Source organism: Ciconia boyciana, chromosome 1 (genome assembly GCF_034638445.1).
Source record: "Ciconia boyciana chromosome 1, ASM3463844v1, whole genome shotgun sequence".
In the NCBI taxonomy this organism is placed as follows: domain Eukaryota; kingdom Metazoa; phylum Chordata; class Aves; order Ciconiiformes; family Ciconiidae; genus Ciconia; species Ciconia boyciana.
In genome coordinates, this window is record NC_132934.1 from 752,101 (window position 1) to 772,575 (window position 20,475).

Sequence of the window (20,475 nt, forward strand, 5' to 3'; positions counted from 1 at the left end):
TGTTTCATGTTCCTCCTCTGTCTCGATGCTATTGTTAAGCTGCTCTTTTTAGTCGTGGGTTTCACTTCTAAATGTTTGCTCCTGAACAATTAATAACAATGTGTGTTTCTCTAGTGCTTTTCATTTCAAAGGATCTCCAAACGTTGTCAGACTACGTATTAGAGCTCTGGTCAGTCTCTGCTGAGCGGGAGCCGTCACGAGGGTGGTCTGTGACAGCCCTTAGAAAGGACACGGCAGCACCACCCCGGCCGTTGTTCGCTGAGGCAGAGCTCGGCACCGTTTCTGGAACGAGCCAGCTCTGGTGACCTGCAGGGAGGTGTTTTGGGGTGTTAAGCGTGGCTCCGGGCAGGCGGGTGCAGCCAGGCATCCCTCCCATGGGCGCTCGCAGCGGCCGTATCCTGCTGAGCGCAGCGCTGGGTCACGCACGTCTCCGTGCCGGTGGGCCGGTGGGTTGGCTGCTGGCTCAGAGGTATCTACGCAGCGCCTAAGCGTGGTAGATCCTCTCACCCCTTGTTCTCCTCCACGCACAGACCTGCGCGGAGCCCGGCCGGCCCAGGAGATCTGAAAGGCCACTGCAGAGGGGCCCCAGGACACGCAGGAGCCTCTTTCTCTTACAAAGTCGTACTCGGGTTCCCTCATCCCTCACGGCACTCAGGAGACACCGGTTCTCCCTCCCATGCTGGAGCTGTGACCGTCACGCTCCCCGAGCAGCACAGACCTCTCCGTGTCCCTCGTGCCACCCTGCGCTGCTCCCCTGCCCGGTGCGTCCTCCGTGCCAGGCCACCCACCGACCTGCCGGCACCCGGCGTTTGTTCTGACCTGCTGCCCCTGTGGCAGCAGTGGCCCCTTTGCCCCACGCTTTCACCCCAACATCCCCACCTCCCTGCAAAACTAAACTAAACCAAAAAACTCTAAATTAGAGTCCGAGATTGGAGAGCGAACCCTTACAAGGCTTTGAAATTCGAAGTTACAGCAGGAAGTGACCCAAAATCTCTGGTCTCACTCTACCCTTTCAGCATGCAGCCGCACGACACCTCCCACAGTAGCAAAGCCACAGTAAGCAGGTCCCACCGGCGTCACCAGTGGGTGGTTGCTGGGGGTCAGCGAGGTGCCAGTTCAGCAGGGAGCTCTGAGCTAAGGGGAACCCTTCTTTTGGAAAGGTTTTTCTAACCAGATGGATCATCACAGTGATGGGTTACAGGTCCACGTGGTGCTAGCACAGCTGGTGACCCTTCAAGCTGTAGCATGAGGGACAAAGTGTCCTACCCTGACATACCCCCAGGGGAGCGTTCATGTAGCTCCGTCCTTCAGCTGGCTCACGTCTCGCTCACGTCTCCCTGCCAGCGCCTGTGTTGGCAGTGCCAGCCTGGGTGCACTGCTGGTCCTCCTCTCCGTAGGTACCAAACTTGTAGTTACGACTGCAGTGTGGAGTCGCATCTCTGGATCTTGCCCTGCTACGCTGTTCTGTCTCTCTGGATTCGGCCCCAAATGCACATTACGGCCATTCCCTGGAGACCGGTATCTCACGCGTGGTCCCTTCTCCCTGCACTGCTTCAGCTGGGAACCGCGGGGTCCTGTGCTGAATGCACTTAGTTTAATTGCATCTGGGGACCCTTCTGAAATCAGGCACGCCGTGCCTAAAAAGTGCTGACTGTGCATATCTTCAGTGATGCTAGAGAACTTGGACGTCGCCAGCTTTTAACGACAACCAGGCGTGGCATCTCAAACAGCTTACCCATGCCAGGCATGGCCCTTTGCTGAGACCTGGTTTGGGGCCGAGCTGGCCCTCCCTCACCCGGGCTTGGTGGAGGGGCTGCTGGGTCGTCTGCCTTCAGCCCCTTTGGTCTCCCAGAGCCAGCAGCGAAAAGCACCTTGTGACTCCCCGTGGTGTCAGAACGCAGCCACCCCTCTGCCTGTCCCCTTTCCTTCCCTGGCCGCCCGTGTCCGTCCAGATCACCCCGTACGGCTGATCTGCTGTTCCTCATGCAGCCTCCCAGCAGAGGTCTGCAAGTACCCCCCATTTCTAGGGGGTACCCCTTGTCCATCCTCTGCCTCTCTTGAACCTCTCCTGCCCTCCACCACTGCTTCCCTTTGACTCCTGTGCTTCCAGTAGGCAGTGTGCTTCCCTCGCCCCGTCTCTCCCAGGAGCAGCAGACCCTGCCTAAGCTCCCACCCCGTGGCGTGGTACTGCTGCATGTCACCTTCTGTAGAGAGCCGTCCCCCTGCACGGGGAAGTGCAGTCCATCCTCCTGGCCTTACCCACCCTGCCACCAAGTGTTTGGCACTTTCAACTGTCCTGCAGTTAAACGTTCTCATTTCTTTTTCTGAAAGCCGTGGCCTTTCATCTCTGAAATTTTTATGCTCCCAGTTGATGTCAAAGACTTGAAATATTTCCCAGGAGGTCAGCTGTAAATAGAATATTTAATGCTGTCAGCCACTCTCCTTCATTGTGAAAATTCCTCTCTTTTATGAAATTGCTGTAAATTCAGAAAGTAATGTAAAGATCAGTTAGATAAGCTTAGATGACCCAAATCAGGACACGTTTTCCAGTCCCTGGGCCTGTCCTGAGAACGACAGTATTACCCAAACCTCCCACCAGAGCCACCCCTAAACACAGCAGTGCTGCTAAGGAGTGAGGTGGAACCGTGCCGCCGGCGGGCACGGCCCTTGAGCATCCCCTCAGGGGCTGAAGGGTGCTGCAGCCCTTTGGCCAGGCTTCGGGAAAGCCCAGGTGATGCTGCAGCCAAAGTCCATTTGAGCCCCTCCACGGGGCATGTGGAGGCCTAAAGGGCTGCGGCCTGACTTGTGCTGCAGCTTTTTCTGTCTGTCTTACATCTAGCTCTGCTCCGGAAAGGGTCGTGAGCCAAACCGAAGCTCTTACCTAGAGCCAGAGGTGTCCTGGAGTTCCACAGGACTCGGGACGATGAGGTGCCCTTGCAGGAGCCATCCACGAGCTGCCGGTGCCCTCCAGGGGCTGCAGGAGCTGCTGAAGCAGGCGGAGCAGCTTTCCTGCGGTGGCAGGTTTCATTGCTGGAGTTTCTTTCTAAGCACATTAAATTCTGAATTTACAGTAGTTGTCTCTAAGAGCAGGTAACTTCTCTTTGCACGCGGTGGCTGTAGAGCAGGCCCCGGTGCATTTCTCTTGCAGAGGTCTGTGAGGGTCCTGGCTGGGGACCCCAGGAACAGAAGACACAAACTGCTTTCTCCATAACTCTAACTCTGGCTGTATCTCCTTCCAAGACGGTCTTCCACAGGAGGACGTTTGACAAGAGGGACTGAGAAAGAGGCCAAGAAATACTGAGAATGAGAACATAAGGTCAGAGTTAAGGCAATCGATAGAGACGATATTTATTCCATCCTCCCCGCTCCTCGGGCCCTGTGTGACCAGCCAGGGCTGAGCGTGGCGAGGGAAGCTCTGCCGTGCCCATGCACTGCGTGCTGTCAGAGAAGGTTCTGCTCCCGAAGCAGTAGTGCGCCCGCTTGCTGAGATACAGCCTTCTGCACAGTCCTCACCGAGACGCCGTAGTTCGGCGGTGACAGTGACAGCAGAGCAGAGTGTCAACTTCCATTTGTACTGTCCCGTGGGAATAAGCGATGACCCTTGAGTTGGGGACACACGAACTGTGCTCCGCTGGGAGCTACCCTGACCATTACTTTGACGTAGCATGTCTCTGAAGTCTGACATGAGGCCAGCAGCGGCTATCTTCATGTTTAACATGAATGGGATCCTTGAAGATCCGGTGTCCCAGCACACAGTAGCCTTTGCTAAGCTGAGCTGCAGGAGAGTGACCCGACGTCTTGGCGTCTCTCTGACTTGAACTTCCCAGCCGCCCCTGGACAGAGCTCATGCAGCAGCAGATGCCGAGCAGTCGTTCCACTGAGCAGGAGCAGTGCGAGGACCCCGCAGCTCAGAGCTGCTGCTGAACGCTGAAATGGATTCATTGTGTGACATCCATTACCACAATAAAGCTGACGCTAACTAATGAGAGGTGTACGTTTCTGATTAGTGATCCAGTGAGTCATAGCTAGCGATGCAAATGCCAGCTGAAGAACCGCATTAGTACCAGAGGCTGAACTCATGCGCTTCAGGGTGACTCACGCGTTAAATGTGCAACGTTAAACCCTGTGTTGAGATGGCATTCTTGTGCAGTGTCCCCTTGTCCTGTGACTGGCCGTGGCCATCCAGCCTCATCGGGCTTGTGTCATTCCTCATTGTGCATAGTCACACTCAGACCTCAACCTCCCACCTCTGCTGACGGGGTTGGTGTGATGCCGATCGGCCCGCCCGTAAAGCTAAATGTGAGCTCATGTTGACTCGAGCCAGAAGCATCTGAAGTGTCAACACGGTTCCGGTTTGGGGCTCCAGCTAATGCAGCCAAGAACCTGGGCTAGCGGGTGCTTTGCAAAGGGTTTTGTTTGTTTGTTTGCTCGCTTGTTTGTTTATCTTTAAGCAACAGCCAAACATGCCAAATGTATCATGTGAAGCAGAATTTTAGATGCAAAACTGAGTTTTTCAGGTGCTGTTCTGGAAACCCACAACTGCTTTGTATTTCTACAGATCTGAAAGAGAGAGAGAAGAAAAATAAGCCTTTTAGGCATTTAGCTCCTAGGGTAAAGCTACCTCTTTCTATATAAACTCATCAATTAATTCTGTTTCAGTTAAATGGTGTAACATTTCTGGTGCAAGCTTTCGGCCGCTGCAGATACAACCCCCTGTTTCCTTGTAGGCTTTTTGTCTCTTCATGGTGTCTAAACTCATGCGCAAAGCAGAGCTGAGCTTTCTTTCCACAGTCAAGGGAATTGTCCGTGGAGAGCTGATGAAAAGCTGGAGATTGGCATTGATGAGGCCAGCTGAGATCCGCGCTTCTCAGCGCCTTCCCTAGAGGGAGTTTGGGGCATACGGGAAGTTATTTATACTGCACTGAGGTTTGGGGAGGAGGCGGCCTTCCAGCTGAGCAGCAGGAGGCCGGGCAGGGTGCGGCAGCAGCCCCCGGCCTCCGTGCGCCGGGAGGCTGAAGCCCCTCGGCAGGCGACAGCAGCGTCCTTTGGCGACGTCGAGCCGGGCGTCCCCGCAGCCCCGCCTGGAACGGCCGGGCTGCTAACGGCCACAAAGGCTGCAGCTTCTGGAGACGCAGGTCCCAGCTGGTGCTCGCAGCAGCACGCTGTCCTGCCAGCCCCGAGCTCCCCCGAGCACCCCACCTTGCCTCACGTGTCTGGTGCAGCCACTGAAGAGGAAGGCAAACCTGCAGTCCCGTGACGGAGGCTCGGCAGGTCTCCATCTGCTTTCCTGCGGCAGCTGGACTCGAAGATGCTTAAAGCATCTCCGTAGGTAACTGTAAGAGTGCTTCCTTCGCGCCATGGACTCCCCTTCCCGTGGGAGGCGGCTTCTGCTCATGGAGGCGTACTGCAGCGGGGCCACCGGCACTGCGGCAGGGGCTGCCGGGCGGCAGGGGGGCTCGCCACGCGTTCTGCTGGCAGCTCAGCGCGGCGTGCCGGAGGATGCTCTTTCCTCCTGGTTGCCATGGCATTTTCCCAGCGTTCACCGCAGGATGTCAGGCTGAGGATGGGGCGCTCCTGAGCCCGGGCCACCTCTGCAGCTTTTCCACGTAGACACGGCGCTGCAGACAGCAGGGGAGTGGGAAAGCACAGGCTGTTTAGAGATAAGCTGATGGAGGTTGGGTATTTGGAAAAGGTGGCAGGAGTTTCTAGAGGGTGCTGTGAAAATGTAGTCATTGAGAGAGCACCTACCGCAGGGAAGCGCTCCCCTCGATCCGAGGTGACACACCGATCTGACACCAGCTCAATGCTTCCTGCCGCTGGCGGCCGGGGGCCTGGTTTTGATGTTGACGTGCATTGCCTACAAGGAGACAGGGGCATTGTGGGTAGCAAGTCTCAGCATGTGTCCATGTCACAGCAAGCACAGCTGGCTTCACCTCATCTGGTCACTAACATCTACTAATCACAGCTCATCCACTCATCCCCCCGAGTGAGTAGAAGAGCAAACCGTGACTGCCTCATGCTTGTCCAGAGCGAGACTTGGGAAGAGCAATGAGGGGTTGTCTAGACCTCGGTGAGAAGAGCTCCGGGTCCCACCAAGACAGTGCTGAAGTGGCCCAAAAGAGGGAAGAGTTAAAGCCTGAAGGGTTCCTTCATTGCTGAGCCTAGCTCCGGGAAGGTCTCACAATGCAGTTGTTTTATCACCCGAGCGCAGGAGAGCTGTAAGGGCTGTTCCTTTCAGGGCTTTAGCGGACTAGAAGTGGAAGTCACAGAAAAAGGGCTTTTCCTCTTGTATGGAGAAATAAGAAGGGACCCATTCAAATTTCAGTTCTTTTGTCAACAACCCGGAGGCAAAGCAACCGCATGGGAAGAGGCCTGCCTGCTACCTTGGGGCAGTTCTGCAGGCAGTCTGCCGCGGCTGCGCGCGCTCTCCGGGGAGAGCTTAGGAGGAGATTGGCTTGCAGAGTCCCAGGGGCAGCACACGAGGAGACGAAGTCTCCTATGGATACTAGCCCTAAATTTCCTTTTCCTACAAAGAAGAGCTCAGACGAGGACAAAGCAGGGTTGCTGCAACGAGAGATGTAATGTTTAGTTAAGGCGTAAGCAGCTCTTACGTCCATAATGCTCTGACCCTGCCAGAACCTCGCTGTTGTAAATGTTTACTGATACCCGGGTTTGCTCCCGATTCTCCCCGTTCCACGACGGAGCACAGGCAGGCGAGAGCTCATGGCTGAGAGACTCGCAGTCCGGTTACAGCACCATCTGCAAAATTACCCAAGAAAAACCGTAGCTGGAGGCCGAGACCCTCTTGTACGGAGAAGCATGAGGGAGGGTGTTCAAAGTGCGTTTGGAAGTCCTCTTGCTCTTCTACATCACTCCTCGAGCATAGCAGGTTGGTCACCATGACACAGCCGGGACACTGTCCTGGAGGTGCCTGGCGTTCCCCAGGGGATAACCACGCGTCCTTCTCGGCCGGCCAGCCCGCCCTGGGGCTGCCCGAGTGCCTCCACTGCGAGCTGCGCAGCACCGGGCTAGATCCTCTAGCTGAAACAGCGCAGTCCTCGCTTGACCCCACTATTAGTGACCCGCAGCAGCTACCCACACTGCTTTCCACCTGCAGTCCCCTGTTTGGCCAAGCAAACCCCGCCGGGAGCAGCACAGCTCCCGACAGAGGCGGCCGTGCTCTCTGCACGGCTCGTGGCCGTTTCTTCCGATTCTGTGTGCAGCCACTTCACCTGCAGAAAAGCGATAAAAGTCTGAATGAAAGCAGTGATCATCTGGTGTTTGTAGCCAGCGTGCCAAACCGAACCATTGCTGAGAGCCCCTGCTACAGCCCTGCAGGGCGGGGAGATGCGGAGTCTCTGCTCGGAGGAGGGGGCCATGTCATCTAGGTGAGACGAGGCCTCTTGCTCCCTCCCGATAGCCACAGCTGAGGGATTTTGCGATGCACAAGAAGAAGGTTTAGAAAGCTCAGTGGAGCAGCCCAGCACCCAGGCAGCGGGTGCAGGGTGCCTCTTTCCCCTGCGAGGAGCTGCGATATGTCCCTCCTGCTCACCGGAGAGCAAATGTTGAATTTTCCCCTGCCAGCCCAGGGGAAGTCCTTTGGCACAGCACAGACCTCAGCAAGGGGTTCAAGCAAACTTCCGTACCAGAGGAACTGTGATTATCCCCTCTGGGAAACACTAACTCACTTGCAAGGCCCTAATAATGTTCCATCGACCTTTAGCTGTAGCCGTTATTCTCACAGTCGTGAAAGCAAAGCACTTAACACAGCTATCGGGTAAAGTCAGAAAATGTTGAACTGTATTTGCCGCTCTTTCTTGTTCTTGCTGTGGAGCATTTTTTTCTCATGCATATGTTGTTTCCTTCCCCTCCCTCTTCTGCCCTTCCCCAATCTCTGTCCTTCCCTTCCCTGTCTCTTCCCCCCTCCCCCTCTCCTCCCAGCTGTTACAAATAGCACTGTCGAATCCTTCAGGCTTTGGCTGTCGAATCCATGCAATTATGAATGTCCCATTTCCTGTAGTAAACACACGGACGTAACCGCAGCCGGTGTGGAACGTCCCGACCTTCACTGGCCCCAAAAGCCCCGTGTCGGCCACTTCCTGGGTCCCTTCGCTGCCCCCGGGATCGCCCCTTCCCCAGAGCTGCCCGGGGCGCGGCCACGCACCCCAGATGGCGAAGCCTTTCTGCCCGGCGCTCCTGGCGCTGCGGGGCCTGCCCCGTCCCCGGCGCGGGGCACCGCCGTGCCGCGCACGCCGCCGCCGGAGCCCCCAAGGCCCGCACGGCGTGGGAGGCCCCGCCGAGGCACCCGGGCCTCACGGCGCGGCCAGGCTCCCGCCGTGCCGCTCAGCCTCGGCCCCGCGCCGGCCTCGGGCTGCGTGATGAAGTCCGTTCGCTCTTCTCCGTCTTGTTGCTGCCCCGGACCGGAGCTAACATTCTCTCTCATTGCCTCTCTTCCTGCTCTCCATCTGCATGTCCGCGCTGCTCTGTCTAGAACCGCCTCTGGCCTCCGGAGGGTGGGCGAGTTGTGTAAGTGAGCATGTTCTCATCCCATAGCAAACTCACCTCGTCTCCCCACGCCCGTGCCGGTCCCGCTCCCCGCTCTCTCGCCTCCCCGGCTGGCCGAGAGCGGGCAGCGGCGCTTGCTCTGGCATGTGAGTGTCCCCCTCCCGCCCTGGCGTGCCCCGGTAGCATGTCCGTGTCCCTGTGCTGTGATGTCGTGTGCTGCTGCTCGTAGGTGACGACTGAGGAAATTCCCTCGGGCTTCCACGGGATTCGTACCGTGGCCCGGACGAGAGCGTGCGCCCCCGTCGCGGCTGCCCGGGGGACATCCAGCAAGGGCTGTGCAGGGGCAGGGCCCCCTTGGCGGGGGGGGGACCCCAGCAAGGGCGGGGCTGAGCTGGCCGCCGCCCCAGGAGGCAACATCCCCTCCCTGAGCCCCAGCAGCTCCCCCCGTGCCCTTGATGCACAAGGCTCCCCCTCCGCCGCGGGGCCGTGACCTCCCAGTCGTGGGGTGTCCCTGGGTCACCTTCTGGAGCAAAAATCCCGTGAGACAGAGGGGCAGCCTCTTAACGCTCTTGCTCCCCGACCATGCAGCCGTCGCAGGCTGGGCTTGGGCTGACCGGGGGAGGGGGGGCCTGGAGGAGACCAGCGGGACAGTGCTGCCTTCCGGCAGGCACCCCAGAGCTGCGGGAGCTCCAGCCTGGTGACCCACAGCGCCTGGCTTACGGTGTCCCCAGGGAGGTCACTGTTGGCACAAATACCTGAGACAGCTGTAGGGAAATCAGGGTACAGAAAACTGAGCCCCCTTCTCCCAAACTGGTTAATGACCGCTGCTGGAGGAGTCCTTGCTGGCAGAGCTCCTTGGCCGTGTCCCCAGCAGGTCTCCGTGTCCTTGCTGGCAGAGCTCCTTGGCCATGTCCCCAGCAGGTCTCAGTTGCTCCCGGAGCTGCTGGAATCCCTTCGCAAGCCCATGGCTGATGAGCCGCCTGCATTCAGCAGGCTGGACCAGGCAGTGAGACCCTGCGAGAGGCCACTCCTGCCTGCACGAGGTCCCTTGGGCCGAGTGGCAGGATCCCTCTCCCTCACCAGGAGGTGACCCGCAGGCCTGGGAGGGCACTGGAGGGCTTGAGCTGTGGCACGTGCCCCTGGTCCGGGCGCCCACCAGGTGAATTTCCCCGGTGTGCATGGCCAGCTGTGTGGTCTTGGTTGTGCTTCTTCCGTGTTTGTCTGTCTGTCCTGTTTTTTTACCCGTAGTGTGTATGAAACTAGCTACCTACATCTGTGTCGCTTCCACGTGTGAACGCAACCCCAGAGCCTACGCAGGGCTCTGGGCAGTCTCATGTTTGATTTTACTTGTCATTTTCTGCCAAGTGGTGAATTCCCGAGTCTGCATCCCCTTCCCGGTGCCCAGCTGGACAGGGCCGGTCCCGGGAGAGCAGAACAGCAGCGCTAGGAAACTCCTCTTGCCCGATGCCCTGCACCCCCGCTGGGCTGGCGGTGGCTGCCGTACCGCTTTCCAGACAGCCGTGCGGATGCCTTCCCCGGGGATCGGCTCTGCTCCAGTCCCAGGCTGTAACACACGGCTGGTTTAAGCAGAGGTGTGGGAGACTCCGAAGCCGTCTGGCCCACTTCAGTCCTTCTGGTGGAGCAGAAGGTTGTAGAGCCCCTAGGTCTGGCTGGGGACGGAGCGCTGCTCTGGCTAGAGCTGGGCGGAGAGGTTCCTGCCTCAGGTTCTGCACAGCAAATCTTGCTTCGTCTGCCTGTGGTCAGCGGTGGGAGGGTCCTCATGTCATCGCATATGCCCATGTCTTCATGCATTCAGTCCTGTTGCTGGTGTCGCAGAGCGTCTGAGTGTTCAGGGTTGCACCCAGGGGAGATCTGCCGCCCGTGTTAGCACCGCAGGCACGCGGCTCACGCCTCAGCCTTGTGCTGCCTGGCACAGGACAGGGCGAATTTAGCCTGCTCAGTCTGTCTTCTGCCCACACGTCGTTAGGACGCTGCCCAGCAGCCCCAGTGGCAGCACCAGCTGGTCCGAAAGCATTCAGGGATGATGGCTGGCCACGCTGAATGGGAGCCGGCTCGTCCCCGTTCCGCTGAGCCGGCGTTTCAGACAATGGCAGTGCCTGCTCCCATCCAGCACCATCTGACTGACCGTGATTGTCAGCTGATGTTTCCTCTCTGTTGCACCCTGTTTGTGTGAAAGCTTTGGACATTGTTTCGCCCGCGCCCAGCATCCCTGCCCAACTCTGAGCGTGAGCTGCGGCCACCCTGCCCGCCCCGCCAGCCCTGAGCACAGCCCTGACGAGGGGCCTGATGCTGCAGACAGGGCCATGGCTCCGCTCCAGCGGGGCGAGCGTGAATGCATCAGAGCCTTGGCCGGTGCTTTCCCGCGGGCTGCAGCCCCGTGCCCGTGCTCAGGGTGCGGCAGCGGGCTGCGTGCCCGCCACGCTCCCCACCGCTCCCTGCACCCGCCTGCGCTGCCCTGCGGCGGAGGGAGCCCTTGCCAGGAGCTGTGCTCAGCGTGCGAGCGGGCTGCATAAACACGAGCAGGAGAGGGGAACAGCAGGCACTGCCTCTGCCCAGGGCCCGTCACGAGTGGCATTATGCCCATTTGCTGCCTGAAGAGGTTAGGGTTAGGGTTAGCTGCTGTCTTGGTCCAAAAGGATCAGCGATGAACCTGGATATGCAATCCATGCTGAGTTTCACAGGTGCCTGCTTAGCTGAGCACCTTTGACGTTTTCTTAGCAAAGGTTTTTGCATTTAATTCCCTGGAAGGGAGGGGTGCTGTAAACCCAGGGTATTTTTAGGGTGCACAAGTGAGGAGACTCAATTCTACAACAGGTCTAAGGCACCATCAGTTCAGGTGCACCAGGGCTTGCTGCTGGCTAGAGGCATGGGGTTAGCTCTGTGTACCTAATTAGCTGTCTTCTGACCCTGTAGATTAACCTTCTGTGTCATCACAGTTAAAACACTGATGGGCCAGCTTCCCCTCTCATTAGTTGCACAATGGGTCAGGCATTCACTGCAGACTGTGGTCGTTTTCCCCTGCAACAAAATTTGTCACCTAAAATGTAAAGCTTCAGACCTGTTTTCCTCCGCGCGCGTGGTGGAGCTCAGGCTCCGGGGCTCGGGCAGCGCTGCCCTGGCAGAAAGCAGAGCCCGTAACCCAGGCTCAGGTTTTAGTGGTCGGTGAGATTCACAAGGTGAGCTGGGTCTGAAGGAAAGCAATGAAACACCTCGACTGAACCCTCCGTGTCCAGCCAGCCGCGGTGCCTCTGCCCTGCCCGAGCCCTGGTACCGTCCCGGGCCTCCAGCGCAGCAAGAGGCAAGCCCAGGGTTTTTCAAGCAACACACACTGCTCTCTTCTTGCCCACAGCACTCGCAGTAAGCACCATGCAGGCCGCGTGAAGCCGTGTTGCCCGGCTCTGCCACGCGCGCTCCGGTGCAGGGCACGCAGTGCTGTGCCAGGGCTTCACATGGCCTGCATGGTGCCCACCGTCAGGGCAGCCGGGAGAAGGGGTGCTCCGTCCTGGCCCTCAGGGCTCAGTGCTGGGAACTGGGAACTGAAAAACAAACACAAACGTGCCCTCCCCCAGCTCATCTGAGACCAGCAAGGAACAATAAATAGGAAGAGTCCCGAGTCCTTCTTTTCTAGGCACTTTTTGGACAAGGACCTCACTTCTGAGGCTTTAGGTGCTACCGGGGGCCCAGTAAATGACAGCTCCGCATCCAGTGCTACAGCTCTGCCAGCAGCTTTCACCTTCCCGTGATCTTCTGTGCAGAGGCTGCTGAGCACAGAGGCACTCTGCTCCGGGTCAGGCTCCCGAGTGTGAGCCAGGAGCCCAGAAGATAGGACAGGCTGTTCTGACCCCAAAGACAGGTCCTGCTGAAGTTTGTAGGACGGTGCGGTGAGCTAGGAAGGTCAGTTAGTCTTCTGAGGTCAGGGGAAAATGCTCTACCAGTGAACAGCACAAATGACTACTGCTCTGGCTGCAGAAGTGTGATCAGAGAGAAGAGGGAAATGATGGGGTGAGAGAGAAAAAAAAGGCAGTTTTGAAACAGGAAGGAGGCATTACCTTGAGAAGCCACAAAAGGGAATATACCTCCAGGGTCTTCATGGCTGGCTCGCTTTTTCCCAAATCCAGCCTCTGTATTTTATTGGGATAATGTCTTATACACAGTTTGGGGGAGAAAAAAAAAAAAAACCAGCAAAAGCGCAATTTGCTCTCATCTGACCATGACAGGCTGACAGGGGAACTCTCCATAAGAAAGGCAACGCATCCGTAGAAGGGCCTGGGGCAGTGGACAGTTCAGAGGTGAATGCCGTCCTGTCAGCATCACACCAGGTCAGGACTTGGTCTTCCGTTGCACCTTGCACTGCAACAAAACCCAAAGCCTCAGAGCAGCAGCTTCATCCTTCCCTTATCCAGGCACCAGCCGGGGTTCCCCGTCTTGTCCTCCCCCCAACACACACACACACACACACACACACACACACACTCTGCTTCCCCACGTCAGCTCAAGGAAGAGTCACAAGCTCTTGGCTCCTTTTCCATCGGTTGCACACCTGCAGGGGTGGGCCCTATTCCCACGCGGAGGAATTCATATAGAGTGAAGAAGAGAAAAACTGTTATTTGTTATGGGATGGTAAACGAATAGTAGCAGAAGCAACGGTTTCATCAGTGATACCATCCCGTTGTTTAGATCTTCAGCTTTGTCCTCCCATGATGAGGTAAAACAGTGACAATTGCCATGGCTTTCTGGAGTGGATTTTTCTTACTCTGTTTAAAGTGATTAGACAAGAATCCGGAAGATCATTCGTTAAACCTAGCACAGCTTCCTCCAGGTCAGAGATGCTTCTCAGGTGAGAAGAGCTTCAGGCCCCACCGCTTGTCTCTTCGGGCATTTCCCCGAGGTGCACCCAGAGCTGCCTGCTGTGCTTTGAAGGCATCCAGAGCTGGAACGGACGGGCCTTCCCTTATTGCTTCAGTGGGGTCCACATCATCTTCCAGCCTGACACGTGTGCCTTATTTTCCATTCATGTCTGCTTGCCTTGGCTTCCACGGACTTGTTCATTTTCCTGTCCCCGCCAGACTGCACAGAGTGTTCCACAGTCGGTGTTTTCTGTGCGCGGTGGTGTTCCCTGACCACGGGCAAGTCCCTTCCTAATCGTGCTCTGCGACGCGCCAGGCCAGCTGAGCCGGCTGTGCAGGTCAGACCAGGGTTCGACCCGCGCTGCCGGGATCTGCTGCGGTGGGTCCCGGCTCTCCTGACAGCTGACTGTAACACGCACAGGCTGCTTCCAGCACCCACCCCAGCCAGAAAGTCTCCCCGGTGCTGCCCATGCAGCGTAGCCGTAGCAGCTCGGCCCAGCAGCAGTTTAGGAGTTACCGCCCTGTGCTAGGGCATGTAGGAAGTCATGGCTTAAGTGACTTTATATGTTACTCCGTTTTTTAAAAGTAATTGTCTACAGCTGTACTGTAAAGCATCCTCCCACTTGTAACTCCTGTGCTCGTGGAGCTTCTGGCCACATCACTGCACTACTGTCCTGCAGTCCTAAGCGTGATCTACAAACTTTGCTGGTCCTATGTGATCTGGCATTAGGGTTTATAAAAAACTTGCATTGTTAAATAAGGGTCTCTTGCTGAACATCCGAACGGCAGCAGAGAGCTGGCCTGATTCACACCGTTGGTTGCTACGTGTCCACTTGCTGCTTGAGCTGTAGGAATCAGCTTTCCCATCTCTTTGTCATCCCCGGAGTCAAGGAGGATGCTGAGTCTGTGCTAGTTCTTGGACTTCATCCCTTGTCTGCTCTTGCAATAAGCAGAAGGAAGTCGGATCCTAAGCAGACTGAGGAAATCCAGAAGAACTTCACTTCTTAGATGTAGAAACTAAAATCTCTCCCCTCCTTTTTCTGTAAAAATAAAAGGTTTGCATTGTACCGTGGTGTGACATGGATGCAGGAGACACTGGCTCTAACTAGTCCCCGGTGGAGGGAAGCGTCAGTGGTACACGTGCCTTCAGGCAGGGAGTTTGTCCTCTGTAGACTGTTCCATTGCCCTGGGTATCTTCCAGTTCGTCAGTGTTGGCAGGTCTGCACTCATCTGGGGACTGAAGTCTTGGTGTGCTGCCCGCACGGTGGCCGAGCACCTCCGGCAACGCGAGGGACGCTTTGGGTTCCTTTGCATTCCCCTCGCCAGACAGAAAATTACAAGTGGATTGTTCGTGGTTTGTGATCAGCGGTTAGACACCGCGATGAGACTTGAGCTGAACGCGGCGTGCTCTGACTCTGAAGACGCTTGGCTCGAGGGAGCTGTGTTTGTTCCACACTCGACGCTCCTCAGGAAGGCCACTCCTGGGCAGGCAAGCTTGTGCTCTCCTGCCAGCTGCCCCGTCTCAGGAGCAAAGTCAGCAGCCCTTGTTCCAGGATGCGGTTCAGGAGCTGGGCATCGGAGGCATAGGAGAGAGACTATTGATATTGAGAATTCTTTCAGAGCAAGAAGTAAGGCTTTGGTCTAGACATGTTTTACAGAGAAAAAATACCAGCAATGAAGAGTAGAAGCAGCTTGTCAGTTTTCATTGTGGGAAAAGCTTAATAGCAGACAGTCAGGTATTTTGTAGTAGGGTCCCACTTCATTTCATAGATTTATTAATTGTATGAAAACCACCGTCATTAATGAGAATTCATGATTTGCAGAAAACGTGAAGTTTTGAGGGACATTGAACTTGGAGAGGACAGTGAAGAGCTAGAGGGAAACTAGCCAAGCTAAATGAGTGACCTGCATGATAGCAGAGAAAGTTCAGTGCTAACAAATGTAAAGAGAAGGGCAGCCGAGGGCAAAAGCTAAATTCTGCAGGCCAAAGAGCACAGTCCCCATGAATTGTGGCCGTCTGATGCTGGCAATGTTCCCGATGCTTGCAGTGTTCTCTGCGCCATAGGCAGTGAGGAGTGAAAGCGATACCGAAATGGTGGGGGCTGGCAGGGAAAGTCAGGCATTGATGGTGCTGCAGGAATATGTTGCTGTTTGCTTGCTGCGTGTGCAGCAGAGAAGGCTGAGGACGCTGGCTGAAAGGTCTGGGGGAAGGTCCATAGGAAGGTCTGTCAACTCAAGCACTCTGCATAAAGCTCTGCCGCGGGGCAGCCCAGCAGACGGAATGACTCGTCAGAATGGGCTTTCTCATGGGGCATTTCATTGCTTTCTCATGGGGGCATTTGCTGTTGGCTGATCGCAGGTCCGTGCTGGTCCCCCACAGCCTGAATTCACAGATTCACAGAATGGCTGAGGTGGGAAGGGACCTCTGGGGATCATCTGGTCCTCCCCCTGCTCAAGCAGGGCCACCTAGGCAGACCAGCATGCCCAGGACAGGTTCTTAATGTCTCCAAGGATGGGGACTCCACCACCTCTCTGGAAAACCTGTGCCAGTGCTCGGTCACCCTCACAGCGAGCAAGGGATTTCCTATGTTCAGGTGGAGTTTCCTGTGTTTCAGTCTGTGCCCAACGCCTCTTGTCCTGTCATGGGCACTGAGAAGAGTCTGGCTCCATCTTCTTTACTCCCCCCGTCAGGTATTTATACACGCTGACAAGGTGCCCTTGAACCTTCTCTTCGCCAGGCTGAACGGTCCCAGCTCTCTCAGTCTGTGCTCCTCTCTCAGATGCTCCAGTACCTTAATCATCTTTGTGACCCTTCACTGGACTCTCTCCAGTAAGTCCCTGTTTCTCTTGTACTGGGGAGCCCAGTACTGGACACAGTACTCCAGGTGTGCTCCATCAGTGCTGGGCAGAGAGGAAGGATCACCTCCCTCGACCTGCTGGCAACGCCGTCCCTAATGCAGCCCAGGACACCGACAGGCTTTTTTACTGCAGGGGCACGTTGCTGGCTCATGTTCAACTCGGTGTCTGTCAGCACCCCAGGTCCTTCTCTGCAAAGCTGCCTTCCAGCTGGTCAGGCCCCAGCATGTACTGGTGGGTGGGGTTGTTCCCACCTTCTCAGGTGCAGGTCTTTGCATTTCCCTTTGTTGAACTTTGTGAGATTGCTCTTGGCCCATTCCTCCAGTCGGGGACGCTCTGAGGGGCAGCACACCCATTTGGTGTATCGGCCACTCCGTTTTGTGTCATTGCACGCTTGCTGAGGATACCCTGTGCCCCATCGTCCAGGTGATTAATGAAGACATTAAGAGGTATTGGCCCCAGTGCCAACCCCAGGGGGTTGCGTACATCACGAGTCACTGGCCTCCAGCTGGACTTCGTGCCGCTGACCACAGCCCTTAGAGCCCGGCAGTTCAGCCCGCTCCCAATCAACCTCACCTTCCACTTGTCCTGTGCATGCTCCACCAGTTTGTCAGTGAGGATGCTTCGGGAGACGCTTTGAAAGCCTTGCGAAGTCAAGATAAACAAAATCCATTGCTCACCGCTCACCCAGCAACCTAGTCCTTTGGCCGTAGAAGGCTGCCGGGTTGGTCAGGCATGACTCCCCTTCGTAAAGCCGTGCTGTCTACTCCCAACCACTTTCTTGTCCTCAGTATGTTTGGAAATGGTTTCCAGGATGATTTACTCCATTGTCTTCCCAGGGATTGATGTGAGGCTGGCCAGCCTCTTGTTCCCTGGTCCTCCTCCTTGAAGACAGGAGTTCCTGTGGTGTTACGGCAACTGCTTTGCTGAGCACCCGGACGGTGGCTGCAAGCCAAGACAGGCATCAAGAGCGGGCTGGCCCTTGCCAAATATTAGGCTTAGACTAAGCACGTTGGTTGCCATAACAACTCAATAGGAAGGAAAAGAAGAGGGATTGCCTTCTGGATGCTGAGCTTCCTCCTTGTTGATGGCCGAGGGAGCTGAGCCCCAGCAGATACCCCCGTGAACCTCCTTCTGCCCGAGTGCCTCATGGCTCACCTTACCCACCACACCGCAGGGTGTCTGGAAGGCTTTCCAGCCTGGTGCCATACGGGCTGTTTTCCCAAACGCCAAGTTAACAGGTTATCCACTTGATCTCTTTTGGCACTCTTACTGGCCACCTTCCTGAAGGGAACAGACCTGCAGTCTGGTCCAAAGGAGCCATCCTTCTCAGAAAAGGGGTATAGAGGTGCCCTACTTCTGAGTTCTTCCCAAAATGCGTACCTTTCCAATGGAGATGTCATTGGGGCAGAATCTGAAGATTTGGGAAGTTTACCCGGGATTCCTAGGCAGGTGGCACGCTAGTCTGAACTGCTGCACCGCCGCTGCAGCGGTGCTGTTTCATGCGTGGAGGTACAAGTTGGTTATACTGTGCTTGTGCAGTGCATTGGTTGCTTTTGGAAAACATCAGCTTTATGGCTCATGGACAATGCAGTTGCTGTGCCCCTTCATAAAGTCTCTGACCCCTGCGAAAGCTCTTTGGGGAAACATTAGACTAGTTGCACACATTCAGCACTGCTGAGCTGTCTGTGCATTGTAAGTCCGACATGTGCCAAGAGCACAAGAGCCGTGCCTGAGGTAACCGATCTTCGCAGACCGTGATCCATAGGACCAAGCTGCCCAATTTGTAGGACTTCATGCATGAGCACTGCCCATAGGTTCTGCATTTATTTCTGCTCAGGAGACTCCATACAGAAGGTAGCAGCCCTTAGAGTTACAAAATTGAACCGTTCTCTCCTGGTTTGCTCATTCTTGTGTTCATCTGAAGAGGAACTCTTCCAGTGCTTCTTCAGCATCATCAGGCCCTCCAGATGCTGATGGAGTTACTGCATTGCCTTCAGGAGGGACAGTACATGGGGTACAATTAACCCCCTCATTTGTATCAGTTTTGCAGGTGTTCCTTCTCAGCATCCCTTTGTTTGTCTACTGTGAAAGAGAAGAATTCAAAAGTGCCAGATTTATCTTCCCTAATGAAAGTGCTGACTGCACTAGTAGAGCCGTAAGAAAAATGACAGCAGGAAATTAGATCGCCTTCAGTAAAAAACCTTGTTCTCAATAGTTCTTCAGATAAGCCTCACGCACTGCTGGGCACCCTCTTCCCTGTGGGCTTTCTTTATGGGGACAAGCCTATGCTCTCTTTGGATTCTTTTGCTGAGAGCCAGGAACAAATTTCTTGCTGAAATTCAGTAGTTAAGGAAGAGCAGTGGGTTGGCAAATGGTCCCTGAGAACAGCTCATCAATCTCCCGGTAACGCAGCCCTGCCTGCCGCTGGCGCCGTGCACGCTGTTGGAGCGGGGTGGCTGCAGTGCTGCCGCTCGTCCTGGGCCCTCGCTGTCCGGGCACAGCATCCAGCGCTGGGGAGAGAAGGGCTTTCCTGGCTCCTTCGTGATGAGGCTTCGCTTGGCCTTCTGGTCAACGGACTTCCTCGAGGTTCTGTGAAGAAGCGTATTTCCTTCCAGCTTTTGAAACAGGCCCGTACCCCTTCACCAGCCGTCCACCAAAAGAAAACTCATCTGAACGGAGCCGTCAGCCAGAGCTGGGGTGCAGGCAGGGGATGGGAAGTGCTGCTTTCCCCTGGACACCGTCCTCACTTGCAGAGCAGCATGCGAGAGCGTCCAGCTCGTGCCAGGGAGTTCACGTCCTGTGTGGCGGTTGTGTTATTTCCATGGTGACGTGTAGCACAAGTGCTTCTGATTTTTGTTTTGGGGGCTATCCAGAGAGACTTTCTTTCCTTTCTGTACTCCTGCCCTTTGTCCTCCCTTTTCAGGGACAGTTCTCATGAGACAATTCTGGAAGACAAAAATCCTTTCAAAATGAGAACTGTAGAGGTGTCATGTCATCTGGGCATGCACCATTCCAGGCAGGAAGCCTCAAAGTGTCCGTCTGCATTTCCAGCAAAGAGAGAGAGGATTAGTCTCCAACCCTGGCCCGCAAGCACAGCCTGGCCATGGTCACAGGTAGCGCCAAGCTCTGCGTCAGAGCCTTTGGGTGCTTCGAGCACTGATGAAGAATCACGAGAGCAGTCTCGTGTCTCACTCGTCAGTTAGCGAAGGTTGTTCATCACAGGAGGCCTTCATGCAGTTCTAATGAAAAGCAATGGAGATGCTTTTGAAGGCCGGCATGAAAACACCTGGAAGCCAAGAACAGCAACACAAAGGGCTTGCTGAGCAAAAGCGAAGCATTTCTCTTTGGAGTGATTAGAAGTGTGTTGCCTCTGTTGCTGAATCTGTCCTCGCCTTTGTTGCTCTTGAAGAAATTTGGACTGAGATACAGAGTTCAAAGGAAGAATCCTTATCCATTAGTGACTCATTCAAGAAATCTGCTTTTTAATACCTTCAGTAAAAGTATTCCCAGAAGGCTTAATTAGCTGTCCTACAAATGCATAATCCTCCTTTCTTGGGTTAGAATTTCCTTTTTCATCAAGCTGGTGTTTCTTTGCTTGTGAGACTGCTTCCCGTGAGACCTGTCCTCCCTCTTTGCTGATTCCAGTCAGTTCCACACGTGTGCTGTGGTGCACGAATCAGGCCTTGTCTTCTGCATCTCAAAAGACTAGTTTTTCTGGCTACACTGAAGCAGCAATCCAGGCAACCGACCCCTTGCTACTGCTGGTGCTGACAGACGGCCACCCCTGAGCTCTGCGGGACAGGGGTCGAGAGCTGCCAGAACCTGGATTTTACGTGGTCAGAGAAGACAAGCTTGAAGGCAGCCTTGGAACCGCGATTAGAGCTGCCACTCACATAGAAACCTGTGGCCACCAGCAATCCCACCATCTCTGGGCTGCTGGTCTCCCAACGCCCAGCTGGAGCACCACCAGAAACAGAAAGTGAAGCATTTCATTTTTCTTGTCAAGCTTCCCAGTTACACTGACTTGGTGTTGCCTAAAGGAGAAGTGGACAACACCGTAGTGCTCATGAAACCTGGCAAAGCTAAAGTCCTCGATAGCAGCATCCCAAAACCAGCAGCACTTGGCCTCAGCCTGGCTGCAGCTGGCCGGTACACGTCTCTGTCAGCGTGTATTCCTCTGGCAAAACACATGCCAACACGAACCTGCGATGGAGAAGAGCAGTGATCCAGGAAAAAACCCTCT

At 55.6% G+C, this 20,475-nt stretch overlaps 1 protein-coding gene across 5 annotated transcripts in view; it reads left to right on the plus strand.

Annotated features, from left to right (window-relative positions):
- Window positions 1-20,475, plus strand: part of SHANK3 (SH3 and multiple ankyrin repeat domains 3) — a 372,580-nt gene that overhangs the window by 341,849 nt on the left and 10,256 nt on the right. The window contains exon 22 of one of the 5 annotated variants that reach the window (XM_072856107.1): window positions 3,121-3,982. The exons of 2 other annotated variants lie outside the window; for them this stretch is intronic. In XM_072856107.1, coding sequence (XP_072712208.1) covers window positions 3,121-3,211 — 91 coding nt within the window. In that variant the 3' untranslated portion in view covers window positions 3,212-3,982. Of the gene's footprint in view, window positions 1-3,120; window positions 3,983-20,475 lie in introns of those variants that run through there. 2 more of the 5 variants (XM_072856090.1, XM_072856116.1) reach the window with 2 other exon arrangements.